The following is a 14,800-nucleotide window of genomic DNA, read 5'->3' as shown; positions in this document are numbered from 1 at the left end:
GTGTGTGTGTGTGTGTGTGTGTGTGTGTGTGTGTGTGTGTGTGTGTGTGTGTGTGTGCGCGTGTGTACAATATGCCAATAGTTGTGTATCTTTGTCTGTGTCTTTTTAACTACCTCCGCGGAAGGTTTGCGTACAGTTCCACCTCAGACCTAAAGTGACGGCAGATGACAAGAGGCGGGAAGAAGGGAAAGACAAGTTAAAGAAAGACAACAAGGAAAAGCAGGGGGAATAATTGCATGATTAAAATGCCACTTTTACACTGCACAGTATCAACTCGGAAACGAAAAAAAAAAATAAAAACTTGGAGCATCAGTCAGAACAATATACATAAAACAATAACAATGGAAGAAAAGTAGCCTCTCTTGTATTTACTGTCAGTAAGGCGAACATTTTTATCCAAGAGAAGGCTGAAGGCAGCAAGAAACGGTAAAAAAGTGGAGCTGAGGCACAGCAACAGAGGAAAGAAACGTTGTGAAATGTTTGTTTATTTTTGTCATTTTGAGCCATGTAGCCTCAAAAGTTACAGTGAGGTGGCCATGAAGAACCTACATGAAAAATTTTGGCGGTTCTCAAACTGTGGTCTGTGAGCCATAGCTCGGGGGTTCGCAAAATCATCTGCTATGAATAATTATTGTATCATTTAAAAAAAAAAAAGTGCATACCTACATATAGGACTGGCATCTCGACAATACAAATAAAACTCTGGGCCGATGCTGACGTATCAAATCTTACATCCCCACATGAACTATGTTTTTTTCGAATATATTCCTATTTTCTAGGGGTATAGGTGTCTTTTTTTTTTTTTTTTTAAAAAGGGTGCGATATTATGAAAGTAAATTTGTATTTTTAAAATTCACTTCTTTCCCTTGTTTTACAACATTGACTAAGGATATACAATGACTTAATCTTGGAAAAATATAACTAAATTCTCTTGCTGACTTTTGTCCTCATAAAGATCACTACTTTTTTTTCCCTTGAAAATTAAATTAAAAAAAAAATCCTTTTGTTTTCCAAGATTCTAATTTCTTTGCCCTTGAAACTATGCAACCTTTCAGCTAAATTTAAACTGAAACTGAAAAGAAGAATCTGTTGGGTTTACATTTGGGAAAAAAAGGATGTACATTGACTGCACCAATGAAAATCATGTTTCACCAACATAAATATCGTACGAAATAAAATATATTCATGTTGGTGAAACATGATTTTAATGTGTACAACAAACAGCCATATTTTATTTTGAAATTTTAAATGGCCTTTTTTTTTTTGTCAGTGCATGGTAGTACCATATTTTGAATTGGCAAGATTATCATGTGGTCCCGGAAAAAATGTGTCACCAGAATGTTTGAAAACCCCTTGGAGTAGGTCGTGTGCAGTGGAAAAGGAGCAAAAGAGGTGAACATCTAACAGAAAGAGAAGCACATCCATAAGGACAAAGTGTGAAGAAGAGGACTAAATGCTTGATTGTCCATTGCATGCCAAGTCAGTGACGCGACATTATATGGTGGTGCCTTGAGCTACAAGCCATCCAACGTCCTTTTTTTGTTTTTTTTGGTTTGTCCAAAAAAAAAAAAAAAGAGTGGAAAAGATGAGCGCCAAATGGTGGCGGGCGACTCAACTCACTTCACGACGAGCTGCAGTTTGGCTAATATAATGACTAAAACCGTTTTCAAAAAAGAAGACTCAAGCTGTTTATTGTGAATCTCAGCTGGTGGTTGCTGTCAAACTAAACATAAAACAATGTTTGGGGAGCCTGGGACTCATTAATGGCAATTTCTTTTCATTTCAATTGGTGCAAGTATGAGTGTTTTGCATTAGAGCGTATTGCGTGATCGGGAACAAATTCAACGTGTAACTCAAGGTGCCGCTGTACAATAGTTAGCATGTTTCCACGGTCAATGACAGAATGAGAGAATATTAATGGCGGGACTTCAGGATTAGTCATTGGAATGAAGTACTTTATCACGTACCTGGTGGAGGGAGGGGAAGTGAGGGAACGTCGCCCGACGGCCACCTGGTTGATGTTGTAGTAGCTGGGACTGCTGTCCAGGTCAGCCAATGAGAAGTTCGGACCTGACGCCGTGGCAACAGGAGCTAACGGGGAAAAAAGAAAGATACTGAGCAAGAAAACATGAAATATATGCAATTGCAAATGTGGGTGGTGATGACATTAATAAATGTGTGTCAATAGTTGAAGAGAAAAATGAATGCAAATATATATATTTTACTTCTGCCAAACAGGTCATGTTTTAATTGACTGTATACGAGCAGGATTACACAAATATTATTTAATTCAAAATCCAAATTAGGTTTTCAAAGGGGTGGTGCAAGGAAAGGTGATGGGAATGCACATTTAATTTCGGTGCATTTCCAGATAAAGGTGTGATCCTTTCTTCTAAAATTGTCAGCCATATTTTCATATTTTCCTAAATTTCTAAGTGAGTCAGGAATGAATATTAATGGCATAATTCAGGCATACGCACGAGGGTGGGTATGTAGGTGTATGTTGGGGTTGTTCCAAATTGGAATTTGGCAGCAATCTGTTGAGTACTAATTTATTTTTTCCCTTCGTTTTATCTTTTTATTCATTTATGTATTTATTTATTTATTATACTTACTCTGTGACACTCTGACGAGCTCAGCCACGTTCCAAACCCCTGAGGTGACAAAGCAGTCTTGGAAACTCAGGTGTCCTGTGGGGGGAAGGGGGGGGATACACTTTGATGAAAACATTCAAATAAGAAAGGAAAGAATCCTTGAAATTTGCACACCTTTGGGACAACTACTTGAAAATCAACATGCGTGTTTGCCATTTAGAATATAATATACAGCGGCTGAAAAACTAATTACTCACTCCAGTTGAAATGCCAAGTTTTTGTGATACAAAACATTGAGACCAAAATAAATCATGTCAAAACCTTTTGTACTGTTATTGTGACCTCTAACAAGAACGACTCTATTGAAATATTGGCTTTAATATTTTTGACAGCGTAAGTCATGATACAGTATATAACTTACATAATGTGTTTGCACACCCTCTTAAAACTGGGGGCATTCAAATTCATGTTAAATGGATGTCAGCACACAACTGCAATCATTTAAATTGACTCTGACTAACACTTCTAAAGTTCAAGTCGGATTTTCCCTGATATTTGTGTTCTTCATCAGCAGAAGCTTGAACATTTTGTGTTAACACTGACTGGTATTTGTATTATATATGAACTGTTCATAATTCCTTCCATCTTGAACCAGAAGAAAAAAATACCCCCAAAGCACAATGCTGCCACAACGATGGTTCACTGAAGGCACTATTTGATTGCTAGCTTTGAAAAATAATTTCAGGTATATAACTCTATGAATGTTCTGAACTCCCATTTCAATGCCGGTGATGTTCATCTTTCGCTAGCAAACTAGTACTATGCCTACTTCCAAGTTGTGCATTCAGATTTGTGTCAGTTGCTTTCAGATGGGATTAGTCATGTCCCTCAGTGTGTGCGTGCATGTGTGTGTGTGTGTGTGTGTGTGTGTGTGTGTGTGTGTGTGTGTGTGTGTGTGTGTGCTTACCATTGGGCGGTGGTTTAATGTCCGTGTCCCCCTGTTGGCTAGAGCTGTCTGATTGTCCGGATTCTGCACAAAAAAAAGAACCACAAAGAAAAAATGGTGACTAGATTTTCTTTAATGACTACTCTACTGTTCAACCATAAGTTGAACTGTGATAAGCGAGGTGTCGAGAGAACAAGCTAAATTTGTAGTACGTGCTAAATTGTGGTATACATGTATTAGTGAAGTCACACCTTTTTTTTTTTTTTTTAAGCGTGACATTTTTTACATCCCAGGAAAGCTCGCTCCCATTTCCCCGCTGAGTGAAGGTGCAATCATTTACAGAGTGCTGTTATGCCAATAAGTATCTAACTACGCAATCATATCCCGTGCTCTAATCCTGTTTAATACCTTCTTGCTGGTAGGGATTTAGACTGCATAAACAGAGCACTTTACGCACACACGCACACACACACGCACACGCACACGCACACACACACACACACACACACACACTCTCACTCTCGCATATGAACGCACACCCACAGGAGCATGTGCACTCGCAATCTGTTTCTTCCTCTAATTTCTGTTTCATCGCCGCAAAAACAGACTCTGGAAAAACAGCTGACCACGGGAGTTTGGCTGCACCCGAGGATTTGAGGCAGAGCGCGTTTTAGTCTCAGGAAAACCATTCCCCATGGGGGCAGACAAGCAACACTAATCTATGTACACATGCACGTTTGCGCACACCTGTTATGACTGGCCTGTGAATGCAATCGGCTTCACTCACCCGGGCGGTTAGCCGCGCAGCAGGCCTTGGCAACAAAGGGACAAAATTAGGAATGGAGACGCTGCAGGCGGAAAAAAAGGTTTGGTAACACAAATCCGGGGTGTCATAAGGGAGCGCCGTCCTGTCCAGGTTTTCGTCACATGTGTGACTGCGTTCACATTCGTGACTATGCAGTGGTGGCAAAAGTAATCACCCTCAAAATTTAAGGAGAAGCACAGATGCTTGTGTAAAGTACTCTGGTAGAAGTAGTGAATTCATTCCTTAAAGATGAAGTCAACTCAAAAAAACAACTACTTATTAAACGTGTAAAGGGCTCGTAGTAAGGAGAAAAAAAAATGGTCCTGCAATGAGCAAAACAAAACCACAAAAGAAAAATGCTAAATTGGATCATGATAACAACTGGAAAAATACATATTAGCTGTATGTGTTTTTTTTCTTCAGATTAGACAACATCAAACAATTCCCTTGAGGCCATGCATGGGGAATATCTTACTTCTCCCACCTTGTTGCATCAGTCTTTCACGCTCCCTGATTCATGTTCCTCCATGTCACTGCTGGCCCTGTTTTTCTAAGTATGAGACTCCACATTCTCCATCAATCAATATCTCAACCACAGTTGACATCAACTCTCTCTATTTACATCTTTTTTTATTTTTTTATATGTCATGTCGTGATCTGTGGAGCTTGGAAAAAAAAAGTATTCTGACAAAATAAGGAGTAAAAAGTGCAGATATCTGTTTTGAAATCTAAGGAGAATAAGTAAAAGAGTCATCAGAAAAAAAATACTCAAGTAGAAAAAACCCAGGTAGTACACCAGAGGGGGTGTGTGTGTGTGTGCATGTGTGTGTGTGTGTCTGTGAATGCTATTGGTGGTCAATTCGGACCAAAGTTGCTATCAAGCGAGCTAAAGGAGGTGTTTATCCACAGGCTAGGTGATAACAGAGCACACAGACTTCTGCCAGCAGCACTTGCCTTGCAGCCGCTCTAAGCCACAGATTAGCCTAGTGAGCAGAAAAAATAACAGGCCTGTCTCGCTGCCTACGAAGCCATCCGCAGAGAGACAGAGCGCAAAAAGGCAAAGAGACCTCTCTTTCTGCTCGCGCCTCTCATGCAGAATCCCTCACTCGTCGCCGTCGCCCCATCGCGGGCCGCATGTAATCCTGGCAGCCATCTTAGAGCTTGGCAGCCATCTTAGTATTGGCGGGAGCTCCGCATTCCAGGTAACTGACGGCACCGGCTCCCAACGCGCGAGGCTGCGCGCGCACCCTAGATACATTGAGCCCCTCATAGACGGACAAACACTCGAGAGTAAACATGTGAGTGCCAATGAAAGCTGTTGTGAAAACAACCCTACTTCACTGGACTTTTACCGCTGTGTAGTATTTCACCATCGAGCTCGAGAGTATTGTAAACACTCCATTTCTAGCACCTTCTAAGCACTGGTCAGAAGACCCAGCCACAACTATATACAGTGTGTGCACAGTGAGCCCGGGGCGTATTTGTGTGACCGCCAGTGTGTATACGCGTGTGTGTGCAGTCCCAAGACTGCAATTAGCTTCAAGAATTAGCCAGCTGTGTTAAAGCTGGAGCTCGACATCGGTATGAGAGGTTATCAGTTTCACTGGAAAGCGAAACAGTGATCATATTGTCGGGTTGAGAAAATGAAACTCAGGAGTTCCGCTGACTATTTATCATGACTCGGCCAGTTACAGTCAATAACAGCCACAACCCGTCGAAAGTCGCAGCAAGCCCTTTATCTTGCCAACCCAGATCCCCAAAGCTTTGGCCTCAGCACCCCCAATCAGAACTCTGCAGCCCCCTCGGTCGTCCCTCGACCTCGAATGATCCCCCGCTGCTAACGTCAAACCTTTTAGCTTCATGCGTAGTCCTTGCCAGCCAGCACAGACAGAGCAACTGAAAGTTGGAGCGTATGAGATAGGAAATGGAATTAGTCAGAAAAACAATATTCGTTACATAAACTGTCACATTTCAAGATAGTATCTTCAAACTCCAACCCGACTTGACACTGGATTGAAAGTGCAACTGTCCATCGTGTATAAAAATACACAATGGTAACATAATTAAATACAATAAAAAATAATTAACCTTTTATTTCGTCGCACGTTCCCCTGTCATATTAGTTCTGGGGGCCACATTAGACAAATATACCCACATACTGTATTGTAGGCTGAATTCGTTTGGCTTCTCGGTACGGATGGATTTTTAGTCATTCTTCTCAGAGGACAACGAATATATGCGTGCAAGTATCATCATATTATCTCCCTACATGTGTTGTGTCATACGGTATATCCATTGCGAAAAGGGTGACAACACATATAGATGCTAATTGTTAGCCAGTGTGCCTGTGGTATTTCCCATTGTATTGTTAGCATTAAACTCACGGGGGACATGTATCTGTATCTTAAATAGACAATGTGTCATTCTCTTTTTGTGTTTAGCTTTACCAAACCGCTGCTTCTTAGGTGAGTGGAGTTCACTGCCACCACAGGCCTCAAACCTCAACTTTTATGATTTGTATCTCCAAACATTGACAAGTAATGCCACTCCTATCTCAAGGCACGACTGTACTGTATCATGAAATAATGATCATCATCTCAAATTACTAACAGACTTACCCAATGTGAAACTCCAGCTTGTTTCGGTGAATGAAAAAACATTCTGTTGTATGAATGGCAAGAGGTGGCTACAAGTGTTAATTGTACCTTCTGTCATCTATTGGATTTTTTTTTTTTCTGGGATAGATGAAAAAAACAGATATTCTTTTTTTCTGCAGCACACCTGATGCTCGCTCCCTGCAGCAAAGTGGTTTTGAGTCACGGCTTTCGTACTGTCCCGGTATGTAATTGAGGTTGAATCTACCTGTGTAATGTAAAGGTTCCTCGTTTGTTTGAGATCCATAATATTTGCACAATCATTGATGTAAATACCTCACCAGGTGAGTATAATTTCTCTGCAGGCTCAATAGCAGCTCAAAATTCCCAACTGGCTGGTGTAGAAATTCCTCCAGACTACTGTACCTCCTGCTGTCAACGCTCACATATTTCTGTGGCTTTTCCCTTTATCAGTTCCATCTGTAGTGCATTTTCCTCCCCATCCCATTTTGCCATGTGTGACATATGGTCCTGCCTAAGCGCTTCCATTCCTGTCGTTTTATGAGACTCAAATAATAACTCTGAAACCAAGCCTTTCCACTTGCCACGACTTGCAGCACTGTGGATCTTGAAATGAAATAAACTTTTGCTGTAAAGCCCGTTTTGATGGAGCACCAACGCCATGGCACTTTCGAATAGCCGTAGATTAAGCTCGGCTAATAAACCGGTTGGATTTTGCTGTTCAATGACTTATATAGCACGGTAGAGCACCAAAATAAAGAATCTGAAGGAGGGGGTGGAAATCCGAGATAACTCACTGAAATGAGCTCAAGAAGAATTTCATACTAAAACCGGGAAATGCAATTCAAATTCGAAAATGTAGAGAGATTAATTTAGACTCCCAAACACTATTTTTTTAGCATGATCAAAAAATAATATTTTTTATAGTGACTGATTACAGTCTACAAATTTGTAAAGGGGAAATCAAGTCAAAAATGTTGCAACACCACTAGTCTGACCACAGTATTCTCATTAATATTGTATTTATCAAAGATGAATTGAGCAGCGAAATCCACCTGTTTTTACCCATCTCGGGGAGTGGCTTGCTGTCGGCTAAAAATGACATCACAGTTCCCCAGTTCCCATGTAACGACCAATCACGGCTCACCTGTTTTCTGAGTTTGGTCATGTGACATTCAAGCTGAGACATGATTGGTCATTAACTGAGCTATTATAAGCGTACTATAATCCTTCCAGTGGAATCAAAAACGCGTTTGGATGCAGTTTTTCTTGATAAACCATCTATCTATCTTTCTATTTTTTTCTGGCCACCACAGGTACACTGTAAGGAAAAGGGGAAGGCAGGGGATAGAACACTTCCACACAGGCTGATCTCTAGTTGGGTGGAGGCTGCAAAGCATGAGTTGCGAGTGATCGTTTTTTGTGACCAGCAATAAAAAAAAAAAAAGCATTGATCGACATACGCTGATTACCTACTTTTGCACGAAAATCGTCCGATCTCTAAATGAGATGTGCAGTAATGATGTTTAACATTTTGTCAGTGAGATTGGACGACATGTGAGGTTTGCGGATCGATACTTCACCATAAGAGAAAACAACACTTTGTTATATCTATTTATTTGCGTTGGTATGTGTTGCTCCTTTTGACGTGACTTTCTTCCTTGTTGGAACAATCGCAAGTCTCGTCTCCCCACTTCGCCGCCACAGCCTCCTCCTCCACCCTGCTCTTCTCCTCCCCAAAACATACGGCTCACACCGTACAGCCTCCCAATTGGGTTTCGCTTAAGAGGTTTATCGGTATGTTGCTAAACATTCTGACCTTTTTTTAATCCTTAATGCGCTTAAAATGTTCCAAAACCTCCTAATCCCCCTGGCTGTCCCACACAGATGTTCACTGCGCCCTTTTATTGGATATTATTTCATTTTTTTTCAACATAACATATATGTATTTTTATTTAATTTTTTGCACATCCACATTTTATTCAATGGTATCTAATACAGAAGGGAATATTCTAGTTTCTTCTTGCCAGTATACATTTCACATTGAACTAAGCCAGACGTGTGAATTTGTATTTAAAAAAAAAAAAAAGGGTTGAATGAATAATATTTAGGACACTCTTAACAGCTCAGTTTTTCTAAGTGCTGTGCGTACATATGGATATTCATGTGAATCTATTAGCGTATGGATGCATGCATTTTTGTGACTGTGCCACTCACAGCCAGGCAAACTGTTTGGCGAGGTGGGCTGTGTGTGTATGTGTGTGTGTGTGTGTGTGTGTGTGTGTGTGTGTGTGTGTGTGTGTGTGTATAGCAGGTGTGCCAGGCTGCCTTGCGCAGCTTGCTGCCCATCTGTGCTCCCGTCTGTGTGCCGCCTGCGCCCACGCTTTGCCAACAGCGCCGCACCACAGCAAGAAGACCCAGGAGAGGGGGATGCTGAGAGATGAGGGAGGGATGAGAGGAGGTGGGGGGGAGGGATGGAAGGAGGAGCAGAGACAGGAGGAGGAGGAGGGCAAAGGGGGATTACAAGGAGGGTAAGAAAGGGAAAGAGAAAGAAAGTGGGAGAGAGAATGAGGTGGAGGGTGAAGGGTCCAAAGAGTATACATGAACTTGCGGGGAATGGGCGGCGTACGATGCGGGGTTGCTGAGTGGAGGTTTTAGAAGGTTGGGGGTGGATCGTGGCTGGCTGGGTGCCCATACATGCCCCCACTTCTTTATCGCGCTTCACTCCGTCCTGACCGGCCCTCCCTCCCTCTCCTGACTCTTCTTCCTCTCAGTCGACCACAATGTCTTGTCTTCATCAGTGCAGATTGCTGTGAACCTCTGGGACACTGCACTCTAGAATCTGTCCCTAAAATGTGACTTATGATGGGAGTTTTATTCGATCAAGATTACATTCCAAAATCTAGCCATACATATCAAGAGAAGAACTCCAATAGAAGCATTATGTTACACAAAAAGTCAAACGTTTTTAATTAAAAAAAAAAAGATATATTTTTTTCATGTCTGGACAAGAGAGCTACAGTATGTATTTTACCACCAAAAACACTATTAAAAAATAAATACAGACATCATGGAGCGTTGCTGGTATCCCTGTAACCCTAATGTTCTTGGAGGGATAAAATATTCATAAAGGTTAAAATAATTCCAGATCCAGGCACTCAATTGGTTAACATTCATGTAAAAAGCCTTTACAGGATTCAACGTAAACTGTGGCCCGGTGGCCTAGGGCCACTACATGTCTGTGTCGGACCACCCTCTGATGCAGGCCTGACCAAGCCAGTCCAGATTTCATAAATGAATATGATAAAAGCATCATTCAGCATTTTGAGTTTTATCCATGTAACTATATCAATCATCATTAATCATTTTACCCCACTTTTTTTTGCACGTCAGGTTAAATACTTCTATCAGAATCAGCTTGAACATGACATAAAGAAATGTAAAATGTGAATTATTCATTTAGATGTTACACTGCAAAAGAATGTATAAGGCAAAAAAAAAAAGTATCGACACAAAAATAATATGGTATTATTTTATGATGTAGGAATTAAGTTAAATATGGAATAATTACTGAAACTGCAAGACCAAAGCCATTTCAGGCATGGCCTGAAGAAGGTTCAAGAAGGCTTGACATAGGAACCTGCTTTACCTTTTTAGGGCTGATACACACACACACACACACACACACACACACACACACACACACACACACACACACACACACACACACACAAACTTTTGCTCACCAGCCTTCATCAAGGTTTTGGTAACAAACAGTGTGCAGGCATGCCGTAATTCTAGTGCCAAATGCCATCAGCTGATCACTCACGTGTTTGTATCACTTGCAGCAACTAAACCACTAAGTACAAATTTTGATTAAAAAAAAATAAAAAGAAAAGAAAAAGCAGATTTGGAAACATCGTTGCCACAGCACCAACATTCCATTCTTATCATGTCAATTATCCGTGTGTCCGAATCCACTCTTATATATGACAATGAGAATCGTTCTGTCAAATAAAGATGAAACTGTTGTTTGATGTTGGGTGACTCTTGGGTTCTACCACTATTGTCTCGATAAATCAATCATCAACTTATTTTCTCATCAACTTATTTTCACATACCCTTGGCTAGTTTAAAGCAAATTAAAACATGGCCCAAGTTTTCCACACATGCACTGTGCTGTGTCTGCTGCATATAAAATCCAGAGGGGAACTTTACAAAGTGCATCCTGCCATGTAGCTCGACCACATAAAATGTAAAAAAGAAAAGCTGTTTTTCTGCTATGTTAGCCACATCTGGCCGCAATGTTGATGGGTTCATCTTTGGGCTAAGCTGTGCTTTTTAAGCGAGTTCTGTTCATCATCACACAGGTATTACACTACAGCTCAAAAACCTGATGTGATGCGACTGTAAATACATACTGATGATGACGGTGGATCCTGTACGAGTGACTGAGGTCATTTCTCTGTTTAGAACTGTATTCATTTGCAGAGACTGAGTGTGCCGCGTGTATATATGTGTGTGTGTGTGTGTGTGTGTGTGTGTGTGTGTGTGTGTGTGTGTGTGTGCGCGCGCGCGCGCGTCTCGGGCGGGGGGGCCTCTCTGTTTAGAACTGTATTCATTTGCAGAGACTGAGTGTGCCGCGTGTATATATGTGTGTGTGTGTGTGTGTGTGTGTGTGTGTGTGTGTGTGTGTGTGCGCGCGCGAGCGCGTCTATGGCTGGGGGCCCCGGCACAGTTCATGACCCAGCCTAACAGAGTGTGAAAGTCCCCCCGCCGAGCTGATACTGATATAACTGTCCCCTAAGTGGTGTTGACACCAGCATTATTACCCTGTCAACCTCCATATCTACTCAGCTTAAAGGAGTCAACTGGGGCAGGGGCCTAAGCATGTTAAGGGCCAGTGTGTCTGTACCGTCCCGCTTCGGCCCAAATGTATACAGCTGCACAAAGGCCGGAAAGGGAAAGCGTAAGAGGAACACGTTGGGGTGGGGGAGAGGAAAGACTTTCGCTGCTACCTACACAGTGCTCGCTTGATGCAAACGACTGTGACACATGCTGAAGGTGTGGCTGCAGTGAGGGATTATCTCCACCAGGTGGCGATTTCCTGGCACGGGGAGTCCATGGTGAAATGCAAATAAAGCAACAGGGCCTTGGGCCAGACTCCTGGGCTAGCTCAGACTTCACTCTCTAGACTACGGAGAGAAGCAAGCCTGCCTCAGAGAGAGACAAAGACAAAGGCATGAAAAGGGAAGGAGATGTGAAGTACGGAGCCGTGAACGTTGGCGAGATACGAGGAGGAGTCTATCCTTTGCTCTGCGATAGCAAGATCAAACACAGTGCAGTCTGAACACTAACACAGTCAGAGGAAAAGCTAAACAACCAAAGGCTGCGCATTCGCACATGAGACTGAGCCAGGTGCTTGTGATGGAAAAAAAAGAAATTTAAGGGCTCAAAAATGAGACGGAAGGTATAGTGGAAAAGTCCCCAAATCGAATTAAAATGCCCTTCAGTGGAAACCAACTGAAACTTTGCGACAAAATAGTAAACGTGTCTCTGTCCTTACTGCTCAGTGCAATGTGGTTAAAATGACAGAAGTGTGGAAGGTACACACACGCCAAGTTTCGTTACTGTGTTTAGCATGAATGTTAACATCCTTTTATTCTAGAGTGAGAGTTAAAGGGCAAGGGAAGTCAAATATTTTCTTTACAATTTTCTATGCGCCCCCACTCGTCTCAACACCGTATTCTGATTGATGTTACGTTTGAGGATTATGAATCAAGTAGCAAAATCCACCCATTTTTATCCATCTCAGTGGGCGGCCATTTTGCCACTTGCCGTCGACTGAAAATGACAGTCGCTCAGTTCCCAGTGAAGCTAATAGAAGTTTAATAATCATCATTTCCATTCTTTCAATGGGAGAACATTGTTGACCAGCATCCTGTAATGGATTGTGTGTTTGATCTTTTACGCTCCACTACAACAGCTCCTAAAGAATGAAACAAGGATTTGCGAAACGGCTTGGTCAGCATAAATCAGATCTCTATCTAACACGTGTGGCCATGAGAGGAGTACGAGCCTGTAGTAGGGAGTATAGGGAGTGTGCACGGCAGGAGAAGCTATGAAACCTGACGCGGACAACATCTCAAGACAAGTGGAGTAACTGTGTACAAAGCTGTGAATCAGTGTCAAGTGTTGCAAAAACAGAGGAGGACAAGTACGAGGCGGCAAGTGGGGGAAGGCCTCTGTTGGGATTTGGATTTTTCCTCCTCCGCCATCTCTTCCTGCTGGCCCAGACTGACATTTTTGTTTTGTTTCGTATGAGTCCATTTACTCATCCACACTTCCTGCTTGGCCGGCATGGAAGAGGTTCTTTAAGGTAAGCCTCGTCCGTGTGCTACAATTGGAGCTGTCTTTGTCTCCATATGCTCATTAGCTTTGTTTCAACAAGGTCATTTTCGACAATGTTGACCACCCGCTTGCTTTTTCGACACGGCATTTGTTAGGTTAACAGCCTTTTTCATGTAGGTTTTTTCCTCAGTTGTCCTCAGCCCATGTGCATTTCTTCGCAAGAAACATAAAAGAAAGTGAACTACACGAGCAGAGCGCCGGCGCACTCGACAGCCAAGGACACGTTGATAAGAATGAGAAAACATCCTCGACGCAGTCACACACAAACACGCACTCGCGCGCACATCCACAAAGTGATACCGACGAAGGTTGCCAACTCCTCCAAAAGCTCCGCTGAGATAGCGGCGATAACAAACATTCCTGCCACAGCCAAGTATGTCTCTCGCGAGGAAAACTTCAATGAAAACTCGTAGCACATGTGCCACTTTACGAACATAACAATACATCAATAAGTCAGTCGGGTGAACGCATCGAACTGTAAAGCAAGAGACCCAATTACGGCGGAGCTCGTAAACTCTTATCTCTGGAGAAATGCAAGAGAAATAATGATCATTCTGTTGGGAATGCGTAACAGTCATAAAGCCTGTCTTGGAATTTTTTTTTTTTTTTAAGTAAATAGAACAGTGTAATTTGAATAAGCAAATATAACATCCTGGGTAGTTTAGCTGGATTTCCATGGTGACAAAAAAATCAAACTGCAGATTGCTGCTCCCTACTGGGCTGAGCGGACACAATATGCGTCTGTCCCATTGAGAAGTATGAACACCCCAAGCGACTCAACCCTATCAAACGATGCCAAGAGGACAGAGGGATGACTGGTTGGTGGTTGATGATCAAAAGAAAAAAAAAAAGAGGAGACTCGCGGGGAAGGCAATAAAGGAGACACAAGGCATCATATAAGCGAAGGGAAGCTGCAGGACAGCAAACTTGATCAACGCCATCACGCTGTCGCCATGACAAACGGACAATGCCCACAAGCAGGGTTAAGGAGACGCCGGAAGAACGGTCAACTTTGACCTTTTGGCAACATCCACAAGGGGAGGATGATGCCAGCAGGACATCGGGAAGTAGAGAGGAAACTGAATGTGTGTGTGTGAAAGAGAGAAAAAGAGCAAGGGAGAATGCTGAAAACCGCACGCACGCACAGCCATGAAATCAAATTGTATTGACCAACGGAAGCTCTGTTAGTGGGAACTTGACGAGGGTTGATGCGAACTTATTTTGTCAGCGTGTCTTTAAAGTGTGGTTTAGGGTTGCTACGCAGACTGGCGATTAAAGAGTGCGTCTGGCTCATGAAGTAAACAGTTCGACCACACAAAAATAACACACTCCAAAGGGTGCCCAAAAGACATCGCTAATGTTCAAACACACACACACACGCACGCACGCACGCACGCACGCACGCACACACACACACACACACACACAC

General features: G+C 42.4%; 1 protein-coding gene across 10 annotated transcripts in view; it reads right to left on the bottom strand.

Moving 5' to 3' along the window:
* The window catches only part of nfixa (nuclear factor I/Xa), a 134,563-nt gene that overhangs the window by 23,569 nt on the left and 96,194 nt on the right, over nucleotides 1-14,800 (bottom strand). For 7 of the 10 annotated variants that reach the window (XM_019861840.1, XM_019861836.1, XM_019861841.1 and 4 more), the window contains 4 exons: nucleotides 3,562-3,624; nucleotides 2,616-2,690; nucleotides 1,968-2,091; nucleotides 114-149 (listed from right to left, as the gene is read on the bottom strand). In XM_019861840.1, the coding sequence (XP_019717399.1) occupies nucleotides 114-149; nucleotides 1,968-2,091; nucleotides 2,616-2,690; nucleotides 3,562-3,624 (298 nt within the window). The remainder of the gene's footprint in view (nucleotides 1-113; nucleotides 150-1,967; nucleotides 2,092-2,615; nucleotides 2,691-3,561; nucleotides 3,625-14,800) is intronic. The other 3 variants (XM_019861837.1, XM_019861844.1, XM_019861843.1) reach the window with 1 other exon arrangement.

The sequence above is a fragment of the Hippocampus comes genome, unplaced genomic scaffold (genome assembly GCF_001891065.2).
Source record: "Hippocampus comes isolate QL1 unplaced genomic scaffold, H_comes_QL1_v1.1 scaffold7, whole genome shotgun sequence".
Taxonomy (NCBI): Eukaryota; Metazoa; Chordata; class Actinopteri; order Syngnathiformes; family Syngnathidae; genus Hippocampus; species Hippocampus comes.
The sequence above is the reverse complement of the archived record's forward strand: the minus strand, read 5'-3'. Positions and strand labels throughout refer to the sequence as shown.